This window comes from Schistocerca serialis, chromosome 12, assembly GCF_023864345.2.
Source record: "Schistocerca serialis cubense isolate TAMUIC-IGC-003099 chromosome 12, iqSchSeri2.2, whole genome shotgun sequence".
Lineage (NCBI taxonomy): Eukaryota > Metazoa > Arthropoda > Insecta > Orthoptera > Acrididae > Schistocerca > Schistocerca serialis.
Genome location: NC_064649.1, coordinates 32882678 through 32897041, shown reverse-complemented (window position 1 = coordinate 32897041; position 14364 = coordinate 32882678). Strand labels below are relative to the sequence as shown.

The 14364-nt window shown below is 37.0% G+C and overlaps 1 protein-coding gene across 1 annotated transcript in view; it reads left to right on the top strand.

Moving 5' to 3' along the window:
- Window positions 1–12011, top strand: part of LOC126428422 (uncharacterized) — a 48776-nt gene extending 36765 nt beyond the window's left edge. Inside the window, exon 6 of the mRNA XM_050090349.1 lies at window positions 11766–12011. Within this exon, the coding sequence (XP_049946306.1) occupies window positions 11766–11837 (72 nt within the window). The 3' untranslated portion in view covers window positions 11838–12011. The remainder of the gene's footprint in view (window positions 1–11765) is intronic.
- Window positions 12012–14364: the final 2353 nt, after the last annotated feature.

Genomic DNA, 14364 nt, shown 5'->3' with positions numbered 1-14364 from the left:
TCATTGAAAAACTGGTCAATTGTGGGGTCAACATGAACCAAATGCTAAATATGCTAATACAGTTCTGAAGCGTTTGGTACTAAAGAATTAATATACAGGGTGTTTCAAAACAGACTTTACAAATTTAAAAATTCATATAAATTTATTGAAAGAAGATATAGAGCTGGGTTTAGTGTTATTTTGCAGGGAAACACATCAAGTTTTTTTACCTTAAACTAAACATGTTGTACGTGGCTTCCGTTGGTTATCCTGGAAGTCAGTTTCTTCCCAAACTTGTTGTAGCATCACAGATGTAACTTGCTCAGTGGTGATGTAAATTCTTGCTTTAAGTTCAGGTAGAGAAGCCAACACAGGAGATACAAACACAATATCGTTGATGAACCCCCATAAAAAAATAATAACAATAATAAAAATAAATAAAAAAATTGAGTGGTGTCAGGTCTGGGGAACGTGGGAGCCATGCAGTTGGTACATCATGGCCAATCAATTGACCTGGAAAGTGGTCACTGAGAAAATTTCAGTCATCAGCCAGGTAGTGGGGTGGTGCACAATCTTGCATGAAGTAAACATTTTGTTTGTGGTCATCCTCGTAGATCTATGGTATCAAAAATTTTTGTAACCTGTCCAGGTACACTATATTCTTGATGGTTCTCTCACAGAAAAAAAGTAGCCGTACATTTTATTCTTGCTCAATGCAAAAAATCAGTTTAGGGCTATAATGAACATATTGCAATGTTTGATGTGGATTTTCACTGCCCCAAATCTTACAGTTATGTGTGTTAACCTCGCCACTTAAGTGAAAAGTTGACTCATCAGAAAAGATGATTTTGTCCAAGAAATGTTCATTTTCATGTAATCGACTTACCATATCTGCACAGGAGTTCTTGCTAGCTGTTTTATCAGTGCCTTTTATTGCTTGTATGATTGTCAATCTGAACACTTTCAAATGCAAACGGTTTCTCAACACAAGCCAAACAGTCATATGTGGGATTTGCTGTCCGGGAGATGCATGCCGAGTCAATTTCAGAGGGCTGTTGACAAAATGTTGTCTCACTCACTCGACAATGTCGTCAGATGTGCTTGGATGACCTGATGATTTCCCATGTTTTACCAAGCACCCTGTTTCTACAAAACATTTATGCCACTCATAAACTGAATGCCTACTAGGAGGATCTGTAGCATACTTGGTATGGAAATTACGCTGAACTGTTGTCGCTGACTTTGATTCTTCAAATCAAAACACACAGCTAACATGCTCGGGTCCAGTGAAAGCAGCCATCTTTAATGCAACTGTTGCTAGCCCTCCTTACAGTGTGATTCGTCACCAGCGAACTATGCAAGGCAAAACTTGACATATTTCCCTACAAATTGACACTACAATTACCTCTGAAGGTACTACGAATTAATTTATATGGATTTTCAATGTTGTAGAGTCCTTTTTAAAACACCCAGAACCTTTCAGAACAGTAAATAGTCCACATTAGTATTAACGAAGCTTTTGTTACTGAAATTATTGGCCAGTTTCAATTTCTATTTTGTTTAAGTGGAGAAAGATACTTTGCTTGCAGGCAACATTCAAGAATGAAAATTATTGTATCTAATGTAGAGTTCATTTCTGATCATATAATTTAAAATTATGACTACTAATTTTCATGGTGTAAGATCGATATTTGATAAGATATTGAAAAACAAATAGAAAAATATATTTACAGAAAAATTGTATGTGACAGTCAGAAATCTCTACCTTCATAACTACTTATAAGTGAACTGAAACCGCAGTACGAAATAGCTAAGTATAACAAAGTTACTATCAGAGCAGATGAGTTTTATATTCTGCATGTAAGCTTTCACTTAAATGGTGATGTAAAGGAGATTATGAACGTCCACATATACAAACTAAATTTACATTAGAAAATCAGTTGAAGTCTGGCAAAACTGAAAGTGGCAGTGAACAGTTCATTACTTGAGCTTAAGTTCTGAAGGGGCTAGAGAAGAAATGAATTTTAAAAGTGGCTTATAACACTTTATTTGCACATTAATGTTGCTGATGGCCAGTTGCGGTTTGACAAATTACAGTTACAGGTGAAAGATGTGCATCTCTTCCATCACAGACACATCCAGAAGAGAACTTGTCCAACCATTAGAGTAACAGTACTTGTTGAACTTCACTGAGGCATACTATAGAGTGACAAGAACAAAAAAGGAACAGCGCACACAAAATAGTTTGTATTAGTCACCAGAATTAATAAAGTTGTTCAGAAACTAGAGTCTTTAGGTCATTGCCACTGTTAGGTTGCATATTTACTAGCTCACCTGAGCTTCTAAGACACAAAAGGTATTATGTACATGGGCAGGGAGAGGGAAGAAGGTTGCTAGATTCTGCTTACAACAACAATGTACAGTAGGTTGAGCAGTCAAGACTTGTGAGTGGGCATCCAGGGCTGCCATTAAATGACAGAACAGGAAATTAGGTAAAATAAAGAGAACATATTTCAGTGTATGGTATACAAAGGGCGTGCCTAGGGTTCGAAGTTACCAGGTTTAGGCCAGTCTAAGAGGCCGAACAACTAATTATAATGGACAACTGAAGGGGAGACGGTTGATGTTAACTTATGTTAGTGGCCGGTCATGGAGTGCAGAGCCAGAAAGACATCTGTTCTGCTCGAGGTCTGGAAGTTTTGCACTGCAGAATCCTCCAGAGTCCATACACGTGACTTGTATCCCACACTCGCTATTGGCTAAAACCGATGGCGTGAATTTGCTAGCAGTTTCAGCAGAGGGCTGAAGGCGTCTTGTCAGCAGCTCCAGCTGGACAGAATTGCCTCAGTTCTGAATGGAAGGCAACTTGTGTCACATAGGCACAGCAGAAGTTGCTCTGAGAGAAAATATGCAAAAATTTGACTGGGCCCTTGGAATAATTTTTTTAAATCAATTCCCTAAAATATTTCTTGACTGGCTGCCTCCCTGTACATTTCTTCCCCATTCCATAGGGATGGTGACTCACATTGTTTACAAAAGGAGGTCAGTCACTTCCTGGAAAGACAGTTTGCCATAGTAGGGGCCTTAAAGTAATGGGAGGGACCTGTTATAATTTTTTTCATTTAGTGTAAGTGGGAGTGGACTTACATTTAATTGAGTTTGTGAGATTCCATCAGATAAGTATAGTAAAATATTAAGTATTCAAGTTTTGTGCAGAAAAACAATAGCTCCTGTAATAATTGAAATCACCATTAATCAAGATAATCAGATCTTAAAATAAATGAAGTTAAAATTATGCCAGAAAGCTTCACAAAACAGGAATTTACTAATATGGTTTCTGTTAGTTTGAGGGAAAAATCTATTATTACTTTACTGTAGCAGTCATAGGAAGTAGACAATGGCTGAACTGAATCAGCATTGATGTTTTAACGGTTTACAGGCATTGTTTGTAGTGTTTGGCAAATATTAATCTCACTGCTATTTAGTGGAACTAATACCAAAATATAAAATGAATTACAACATGACAGAACACTTAATTCTATGATAATCAAAGTATTTGGGTAAAACCATAATAAGTCAACCCATTGCAATCATTTACACCTGACTTGGGTGAGAACTGAATCAAGTAAATTTGAAAAAGATTAATAACATAAGTAAAATCTTGCTAGATCGTCTGACTGTTTTTGCGGGTAGTTGTTGCACAAAGTTGCACAGGCTACAAAATATTAACACATTTCAGTAAAATGGATAATGCAGTTAGCAAGCTGAATAGATGAGTAACCATAAAACACATATAACCCAAACCTTATCTATACTCCCTGTGTTAAAATAGAGAAGTAAAAACCTTTGCTTGTACCAACAAAATACTGGGAGTACGAATGAAATCAGGGGACAGCAAAGGCTACACATCAAAACCAATTAATTTCTAACACCAAAATGCTATCTCCTCGCGTTAAAATATCTTGAATTGCTTCATAGAGCAATAGTCCTTTGAAACATGGCACACTGGAGTACTTACAAAAACACAGCAAGAGAGAAAGACAGTGAAATATCACACCCAGGTCAAAATTACTCAGTAGTTTCAACTGGAAAAATTGTAGTATAAAGAAGCCAGAGCATCTGATGAGCTATCCCTACCTCAACTTGGACACATCATTGGAAATGGCCAATGCAGACAAATAGTAGTGAAAATTTCAGAAAAGCAAAAGAAATGATATATTTATTCATTTAAAAACCATTTTAAATTACCTCATGGGATAATAGTGCTTACATTTATCACTGAGTTTTATCTGTAAATTAGTTAGTTAAAACTGAGGCAAATAAAAATTATCAAGGTTGAAATGTGACCATGTTGTGGTTTGAATGGTTACTGATTTGTCCAACAGATAATATAGATCTCAAAATGGGTAGCTATAATCAATATTTCTCATCACACAATATTGTCTAGTTGCAAAATGGAGGTCTGGTACGATCTTAAATATTTGTAGGTTGAATGCAACTAGTGTAAGGGCTTATAGTCACAATACATTTTCGACTTACACTCATTAATTGTAGAAAACATGTACTCCTTTAAATTCTTATCTAATTACCAGAACCACAAAATAAAATCATCGACATGTGTCACCTTATTACATCACAATTATACAAAAATAACATAAGGCAAAAGTACTTGAGAGTTGTGGTAAATCATTAATATCCATTATATTACATAAGAATATTGCTCATTATCTCATCATAATCATGGTACCATTCTTGATCCAATTTGCAGGAAACTAGATGCAAAATTACTAATTCAAATTATCTAATATGATAAAATATGAAAACACTCCGCGAAAGTACAAGAGCTACTGCTCAGGATACACACAGATTTAATGTTGTACCCAATAGGGTCACTCAACCACAATGTTGTGCAAACATGGTAGAATGATTATTAAAAAACTGTTCCCCGTAACTAAAATTACAACTAGAAATTAGAGGACAAGACTATAACATGTCAGTTGAAATTGAGGATCAGTTACAACCTTATTTTTTCCTCTAAAATGCCAAAGTTCAAGAAAAATATGTGTCCTGTCAGCTGTTCTAAGAGTTTATGGTTGTCACATTATCTGGGGAGCTTCATTGGCATAACATAAGCTTTTAAAACAAAGTTAGAGGCATGGGGAAACACAGAGGCAATACTCTAGAAAAAATAATTAAAATGTGTGTTATGTTCATAAGACTTCACATAAAAGAAGGGAAGAAATGCAGTGAGTTTATAATCAGTTCATAAAATACGAAAAGATTCAAAGCTAGAATGTGGTTCTGCGTGACAGAAGTGCATGCACTGTTTGTTTACAAACTACCTTCCAACTGATGGGAGAAGAGCACGTGGCTTGTCTGGCAGAAAGGAGAGATACGCGTGTGTGACATCAACAAACTTTAATGGCACTTCTCTCTAGGAGGTCAAGGGAGGAGGAAGGGCGAGAGGGGTGAGGGGGAGGTGGCACTTTCAGCACTCGGCACAGCACACGTATGCTTGCTAAAGCAAAACATTTTTTGAAGCACAGCTGGTGGCGTGTACCAGTGGTATAACACTAAGTATGTGCAGAAACAGAGTAAGATAATGCTGTCTTACCGCAAGGTAAACACCAAGCACATAGCAACACCAAATTTGTATATGAAAGGATCTGAACTTTTATATGACAAAAAACAAGGGTTAGTTCGGACTGTTAGTACAGTACTCGTTTTAAATTTAAAACAGAAATAGGGTTGCAGAGTGCATCTCTGTGATGAATTTCAGCAATCGCAAAATTCAGAAAACACTGGCCAGTAGTTTTAGGAAGTTGTTGTCTGCATAAGAACTACAACAGAGTCACCTCAAGACAATGGAAATTTTGAAACAGAAGGATCAAGGTGTGATAAGGAGTATTGCAGTTTCGGATGAAAATTATGGTGGTGAAGGTGAGGGAAGGGAAAGAGTGCTTGTTGATATACTGGACACAGGTCAGAAACGTTTTATGAAGGGAGACTGAAGGGAAACAGTCAGTTCAGTGGACATAAGAATTAAAAAGCACAGTTATTTGTATCTCATAGTGACACCTTGAAAGAAAACAGGGAATAAATGCTTGTAAACTGACAGTGGAATTAGCTTGTCTGCAGAACAGTGGAATATCATTTATGAAAATCAGATGAAGATTCAAAGTATAATCGTCCTTTGAACAATAAAAAAACAAGTAGAATAGACACTGCAAAGAGGACTGCACATTCTAGGTTTGACAACAAAACGAAACATTCAAGAATGTGGGCTTGTAAAAAGTAGCATTGTAGAAAACTTTAGTAAGGTAAACTTGATCACAATCTTTTGAAAGACAAAACAAAAATCTTGTCAATAAAAGTGATCTACAATTGAAATACAGTACAACACCAAAATTCTACAACAAAGCTTAATAATGCAAATAGCTTAAGTCATCACATGACAAAGACCTATACAGTAGGTGGGTAAATACCTCAGAGTCTTCACAAATATTTAAACTCTTTAAAGATACAAACAGGTTTGGACCTGGGCCATACTTCCCACAAAACTATTAACAATTACTTACAACCACTTAATATTTGTACTCTATATAATACTCTCAGTACATTGCCACTCAAAACATATGCAACAAATGACTTATAAATCTATGATACTATGTCACAGGACCACAAACAAATTGACTGCATGCTGTAGTGGTTAGTGTTTAAGGCTATTAATTCCAAGGTCTCAGGATTGATTCCTGGTGTGTACCTTAGCTTTTACCCTGGTGAATAGGTCTGGAAGGACGCCCCCGTACCTTGTAGCCCAAATGAAAAGCTACTCAAATGTAAAGGCAGCAAAATTGACTTATTTTACATCAAAAGATTTGCACTGGGCTATGAGACACACAATGTTTCTTTATTAGCAACAAAACCATCAGTCATTAGTTTTTCATGTCGGACAACAAAATTATTGATTGTTATGGCTATGGGTTGTATTCTTTGCAGGATTCCAGACCAGTTCTATAGGATTAGGGTCTAAATGGTAAGGCAGCAGTAGGAGGGGAGCAGGTTAGCACTCCTTAATTAATGCCAAAGTTGTCCCATGGCTGTACATATTTTAATGTTGTGTTGTGGTAAAATGTAAATACTTTTGGATTTCTATCCCTACACCACTCCCACTCCCAGCCCCTTGCCACAGGGATCATATCCATGAGTACGATAGACCAAGATGCAAGACCTGCCCAATTCATCCAGCCAGCCCCTCCTACTCTAGTCCTGTCACAGATTTATCGTACTCCACCAGACGCCAGGCCACCTGTGAAAACAGCCTTGTCATATACCAGCTGTGCTGCAAACACTGCATGGTTTCTTATGTCAGTATGACTACCAACGAGCAGGATGATTGGCCACCACCAAACTGTGGTTAAGAACAAAGTTGACCACCTCGTGAAACAACATGCAGCTGAGTACGACATGCTCAGTTTCAATTAATACTTCACATCCAGCGCCATCTGTTGTCTTCGCTCCAGCACTAGCTTCTCTGAACTATGTTGAGTTATCCAACAACACATCCCCTGCTCCCATAATCATACAGGTCCCTGCACGCACCCTCCATTCCCCTTCTACCATCGTTTTACCCCTCCCAATTAACATACCCATGTCACCTTCAGCATACTTCACTGATAACAAGCTTCAACAGCCTTGTCACATGCCTAGCTCATGTATCAGACTCCCTCCATTCCACATTTTTAGCCAGCAAACCAGCTGCCCCCATCCAAGCTGCTAGCCACACACCTCCAATTCCTCTCCATTTCTCCCACCTGTCTCTCCCTCTACCCATCCCACCCAACACAATCTTCACCACAACACAGTCCAATTGCCAAAATGCAGCGCTGGCCTTCTTCATCCACTGTGCATGATGTAGGGGTTTGCGTGTGTGTGTGTGTGTGTGTGTGTGTGTGTGTGTGTGTGTGTGTGTGTGTGTGTGTGTGTGTATGATTTGATAAGTCTGGTATAAAAGCCAGAAAAATGGTAGTTTTGTAGACAACACACCTTACTTCTCAACATAGTCTCCTTTGGAAGATATACATTTGGTTGAATGATCCTCCAGCTTTTTCATCCCATCAGAAACATAGCTTCTGTTAAACTCTGCAAAATTCTCATCGACTGCAACTATTACTTTCTCATTTGATGAAAAGTTCTTCCCAGGAAGCTAAAGTTTCAAGTTAGGGAATGGGAAGAAATCACTTGGGGCTAAGTTTGGTGAACAGGATGGTTCTTTTGCCATTGTTATTGCCGATATGTGGCACGTTGCATTATTCTGGTGAAAGGGCACTTTGTTGCATGCCAACCTTGGTCTTTTTTCAGCAAACACAAGTTTAAAATGATCCAACAATGAAGCGTAATAGTGTCCTGTTATGGTTTTACCTTTTTCCAAGTAATCTGTGATGATTATTCCTTGAGAATCCCAATGAAGCTGTGGCCATAAGCTTACCAGCTGACGAAATGGTCTTTACTGTCGGTGGTGCACTTTTACCAGCTCTTATAGCCCAAGCAGGATACATTGGCCAATGTGCAGTGACCAGTTTTCATCCAAAGCGCTGGGCAAGTTTAGTTGTTTGTTCGGGAGGGGAGGCCGACAGTGTCTGAAACCTTTGAGCCGGTCAGTGATGACAGAATCGAGACACATGCCCAGCAATCTTTCTCAAATGATTTTACAGTAACTGTTTGGTAAAAAGCTTATTTTTGCTTTACGTAGAGTTTTCTATGTCAGGTTCATGATGGCATACCCATAATTTTGTTAATGGTCATAGTTATTGTGATATTTACATGGAAGTAAGACATTGCGCAAAATTCAAAACAGTTTATAATGAACAATAGCGGTTGCTATGATTTTGCTTTTGGTACATATTACATAATATGGTGGAAGCATATGAAATTTAACCAACATATTGAATTTTTTAAACCTAGTTCAAGTCTGTAATGAGCACTTCTGTGCTTACAACACAGAGAGCATTTGTCTGCTATTCTGTGTGTAAACTACTTTTTTGTTGACACAAGTTGAATTCTATTTAGCTCTATGTAGTAACCTCAAGTTGCGGGAAGGATGGAGTCATCTAGAAAGAATATAATGTTGGTAATAGATGAATACAGATATCATAGATGCTTGTAGGTCCAAGAAATCAGCAGCGCAAATGCCAAAGGAAAAAAGAAACTGTAATTGGTAGAAAACTGGCGAAGCACTTGGATGTCCAACTGGGGACAGGTGAAAGATGGTAAACTAAATCAGATGTTTCCATCAGGAGGGGATGGAGTGAAAAATTGGAAGCTTTGTATTTCATTGTACCAAAAAAAATATAAGGATAGTTCATTTTGTGATGATGGAAAATGGTAACTGTATCAATTTGAGGTAAGATACCCTGGTCCAGACATGACCGAGCCTTTAAAGTCATGAGCGAAAATAGTTCTGTTACCTCTGACATTGGACCTCTTCTACTATGAGCTCTTTGCATGCCATATTTTCAGAGAAGATAGTTTGGACTAAGACACGAAGAAAAGATGTCCAGTAAACATGGGCTCTAAAGTGCATATAGGGTGTATATGCCCCAGGCATCCGGAAAAAAAAGCAGAGCTTTTTCATCTGGGAAAAATGCATGTATTTTTTAGAATTTTTGAAATTTTTCATTATTTTACTTTTCAGTTAAATTTTTGTAATGTTGACTGGTAAGAACTGATCCTCTAACAAAGAATTTCAGTTGATCCCACTGCTTCAGAATAATACTGCAGTAATAAAACATAAATGAGAGAATAACACTGAAATAAAGCTTCAGTTGCAAAGAAAATGTGCCATTTACAACAACAAAACACAGTGTACATGCAAGCGTCTGCTGACAGCAAAATATGTCAAAGACTATGCAGCACTTTATAGCAACAAACTGCTTCTGATGCCTCTTTCTTGTGAGCCTCATTTCGATGAACATGACTAAGACCGCTGTACAATAAACTGCTCTGGATGAGCATGATGTGAGAAGTGTTTCCTTTCTAACAGGTCATGGGAAAATATTGAAAATGGTGGCTTAAGGAACATTATCTAAAACTAAAATTTCGTTTTATGCAGATGAATTATGTTACATGTGAGAATGTACGAGGAATTTCTTAAACCACACAGTGTTAGACTCTTATTCAAAACTTAACACTGAGAATCAGCCACTCAGAAAAATTTCGGGTTCAAAAGACCAGCTGTTTAAACTGTTATATACAATTTTAGTGGGCTATTTGTGTTTGACGTACATACAGGGTAATACATGCAAAAAAGACCGAGTTTCAAGGTTAGCTCTTCATATTTATTTTAATTCTTTCACAGATTTGAACTTGTGCAATAACAAAGTATAATTATCCTTCAAAAAATGTGCAAAGTGAGTTCTTGAGCAATTTCACATGTGCGTGGCTTTTCTACAGAAAAGTAAATGCTTGTCAGAACGTGTATTCAGCTAGGTAATCCATGAAATGTTCAGTGGACATCAGTGAAATTTATCATTTTGCTCACCAGAAATATTTGCTGCAATGTATACATATTAATTTAAACCATTAACTTTTCTTATTAATGTGTTTGCGCTACTAAACAGTGATGTTGCTACCCAACTACATCATGTGTGCTGCGCCCTGAATATCTGCTGACATTGGCTGTACATGAGTGTAAATGTTGCTGTGCATCAAAGATATTTATAAAACGTGTTTTTATGTATATATAAAAGAAGTGATTAAGTGTTGGGAACTTTTATGCTGGTGTAATGAAACCTTCATTATTCAAAGGATTGATAAGTTTTGCAGGTCTGAGGGAAAGTGTATTGTCACTTAACAGGGAAAAGAATGTATTTTCACCCAGGAAAAAGTGAAATTTCACCAGGGGAAAAGCGTGTTTTCACCCGAGAAAAAGTGTATTTTTAACTGGAAAAAAACCCGGAATTTCTTTTGGTTTAAATTTCCTTCTAGTGTTAAAAATGGCCATATATTCGATGCTGTGGGAAACTATCTCTCTCTGGCAACATTGGATTCAACTGACAACAGCAGTGCACCAATGCAACAAACATGAGTTATGGGGGTTGACAAGCTTGCTAACACTGACTCCTTCCTGCTCCACTATCACAAAACCAGAACACTGTTTAGCTTATCATGCATCATTGCAGTTTACGGTGCCAGTGAGCTTGAATTGAAAGTGATTTGTGTTGTCAGTAACAGTACAATATTTTTGTCAGTAGCTAGATTTGCAATGGAAAAAATAAAAGGTATACTGAGAAGAACATGGAAACAGAGCAACTGAGTGTCATTTTGATCCTCCACCAACAGAAAAATCCATTCGCAGTTGTCGGGCTTCTTAAGAGGAATTGAAAAAAAAAATAGTAAGACTAAATGTGTAAATAGAAGACTGAATGCAAAATGACCAAAGCTAGGGTGTTTGAAGGTCAGTTCGGTTTTGTAAACTAATAACTGTTTTCAGGCTTTGCAATCTTATAGTAAAAATGGTAAACATGTTCTTGTTTTAAAAAAGCAGTTAAAAATTAAAGTGCATCTTATAGTCTGTAGCATCTTATAGCCCATAAAATATTATATGTATATTCATCATAATTACATGCCATTAACAATATCACTTAAGACACTTTGTGTGCAGTCTCTCCAATTTCAGCCAACAGAGGAAGGCTTACACAATGTCTTGAGTCAAACAAATAGATAAATTAATAGTGTAATTAAGCAGGACTTGTAAATAAATTATGTGTGTATTTTCTTTTGTACAGTTGCACATCCAGTTAATGCCAATGGAAAGTATTAAAAATAACCAGGGTCTTACCACAACTATTGGAGAGTGAACCATTTCTGAGGGTTCTGGAAGATAACACCAGCAAGAAGAGGAATGCAGCAGAGACACTATTCGAATGTACAATTCAGTCATGTTTCATTTCCTTGATATTTTCTATTATCGTCTGTATTTTGTTGTAAATAGTGGCTTCTTACCATGTTACTGGAATAATTGATAGTATGTAGTTGACGTACCTACTGGGTTGAAATTATTCTCTTACCATGCTGTACATTTATATTGGTACTGCATTTCAGTATTTCATGACAGGCAATTTTACAATTGCAATGAAAGGGCTTAAAGAGCAACATATGTTATTACTTCATGTTAAAGTGATGTAATTCAGTTTTCATTGTGGACATTAATAAAGAGTGGGTCTGTATCATAATTGCTTTCTTTGTTGTTATCATGTAGTCTTGTTAAATAGTGAAGAACCTAATTCAGAATGTTATTTCCATTGCAATGAATGGTTGAAAAAATTCATGTTAATTGCTCTGATTTAAAGAGCAATTTACTACCAAACAACGTGCCATTTATAAGGAATGTTGCTTTTTTAACATTCTAGTGTGTTTTTAAAATGGCCAAAAATGGAGAAAGAAAAGAGTTTAACTGTGATGAACAACACTTCTCCTTATTGATCATTAAGAATTTATTATTTGCTTAAGCTTCCTTTCACATTAGTATTTTTTCTAACCACATATCCAGTGTTAGACATAGATGTAGTTCTCATTGTTTTCATGCATGTACTGATCTGTCACATCTGTTTTGGATTCTGGTGATTGGTATCAGCCTTGAAATACAGAATAAATATTTGACATTTGTATAACAGTCACCAATACTCTCAGCTCATTTATTAATTAAAAGCTATAGGTTATACAACTAGGTAATAGACTCCAGAATACTATTAATTATTTAATAGGTTCCGTGTACACAGAAGTACACTGAAACTGGGAAAATACTTGACATTACTGTAGCACTTTGTCTGTCGGTTAATACAATCATTGTTGGATGTCTTTGCTCCAGATGTCTTTTTGAGGTGCTCAGTAATTTGGAAACATGTTTAATTATAAGTATCATGCTGTGCAATTTTGTTACTTTCATCTCTTGTAGAAAAATATCCCCACAAATAACTAGATTTCTGCATTTTATTCACTGGTGATAACCACTTGGTTCAAGAATCATAAAAGAAGGTTGTATACATGGAAGAAGCCTGGAGGTACTGGAAGGTCTCAGAAGATTATATAATGGTAAGACAGAGATTCAGGAACCAGGTTTTATATTGTAAGATATTTCCAGGGGCAGATGTGGACTCTGACTACAATCTATTGGTTATGAACTGTAGATTACAACTGAAGAAACTGCAAAAAGGTGGGAATTTGAGGAGATGGGACCTGGATAAACTGAAAGAACCAGAGGTTGTAGAGAGCTTCAGGGAGCGCATTAGGGAACGATTGACAAGAATGGGGGAAAGAAATACAGTAGAAGAAGACTGGGTAGCTTTGAGAGATGAAAAACTGAAGGTAGCAGAGGATCAAGTAGGTAAAAAGATGAGGGCTAATAGAAATCCTTGGGTAACAGAAGTGATACTGAATTTAATTGATGAAAGGAGAAAATATAAAAATACTGTAAATGAAGCAGGCAAAAAGGAATACAAAAGTCTCAAAAATGAGATCGACAGGAAGTGCAAAATGGCCAAGCAGGGATGGCTAGTGGACAAATGTAAGGATGTAGAGGCACATATCACTAGGAGTAAGATAGATACTGCTTACAGGAAAATTAGAGACCTTTGGAGTAAAGAGAACCACTTGCATGAATATCAGGAGCTCAGATGGAAGCCCAGTTCTAAGCAAAGAAGGGAAAGCAGAAAGGTGGAAGGAGTATATAGAGGGTCTATACAAGGGCGATGTTCTTGAGGACAATGTTATAGAAATGGAAGAGAATGTAGACGAAGATTAAATAGGAGATATGATACTGCGTGAAGAGTTTGACAGAGCACTGAAAGACCTAAGTCGAAACAAGGCCCCGGGAGTAGACAACATTCCATTAGAACTACTGACAGCTTTGGGAGAGCCAGGCCTAACAAAACTCTACCATCTAGTGAGCAAGATGTATGAGACAGGCAAAATACCCTCAGACTTCAAGAAGAATATAATAATCCCAATCCCAAAGAAAGCAGGTGTTGACAGATGTGAAAATTACTGAACTATCAGTTTAATAAGCCACGACTGCAAAATACTAACACAAATTCTTTACAGACGAATGGAAAAACTGGTAGAAACTGACCACAGGGATGATCAGTTTGGATTCCATCAGTCACTGTTCTTTGAATATTCTTGTTACGTGTACCCATAGCTAGCATATGGACAAAGATTCCGTAGAAATGTAGAAACACACGAGGCAATACTGACCCTATGACTTCTCTTAGCAGACAGGTTAAGGAAAGGCAAATCTATTTTATAGCATTTATAGACTTAGAGAAAGCTTTTGATAATGTTGACTGGAATACTCTCTTTCAAATTCTGAAGGTGGCAGGGGTAAAA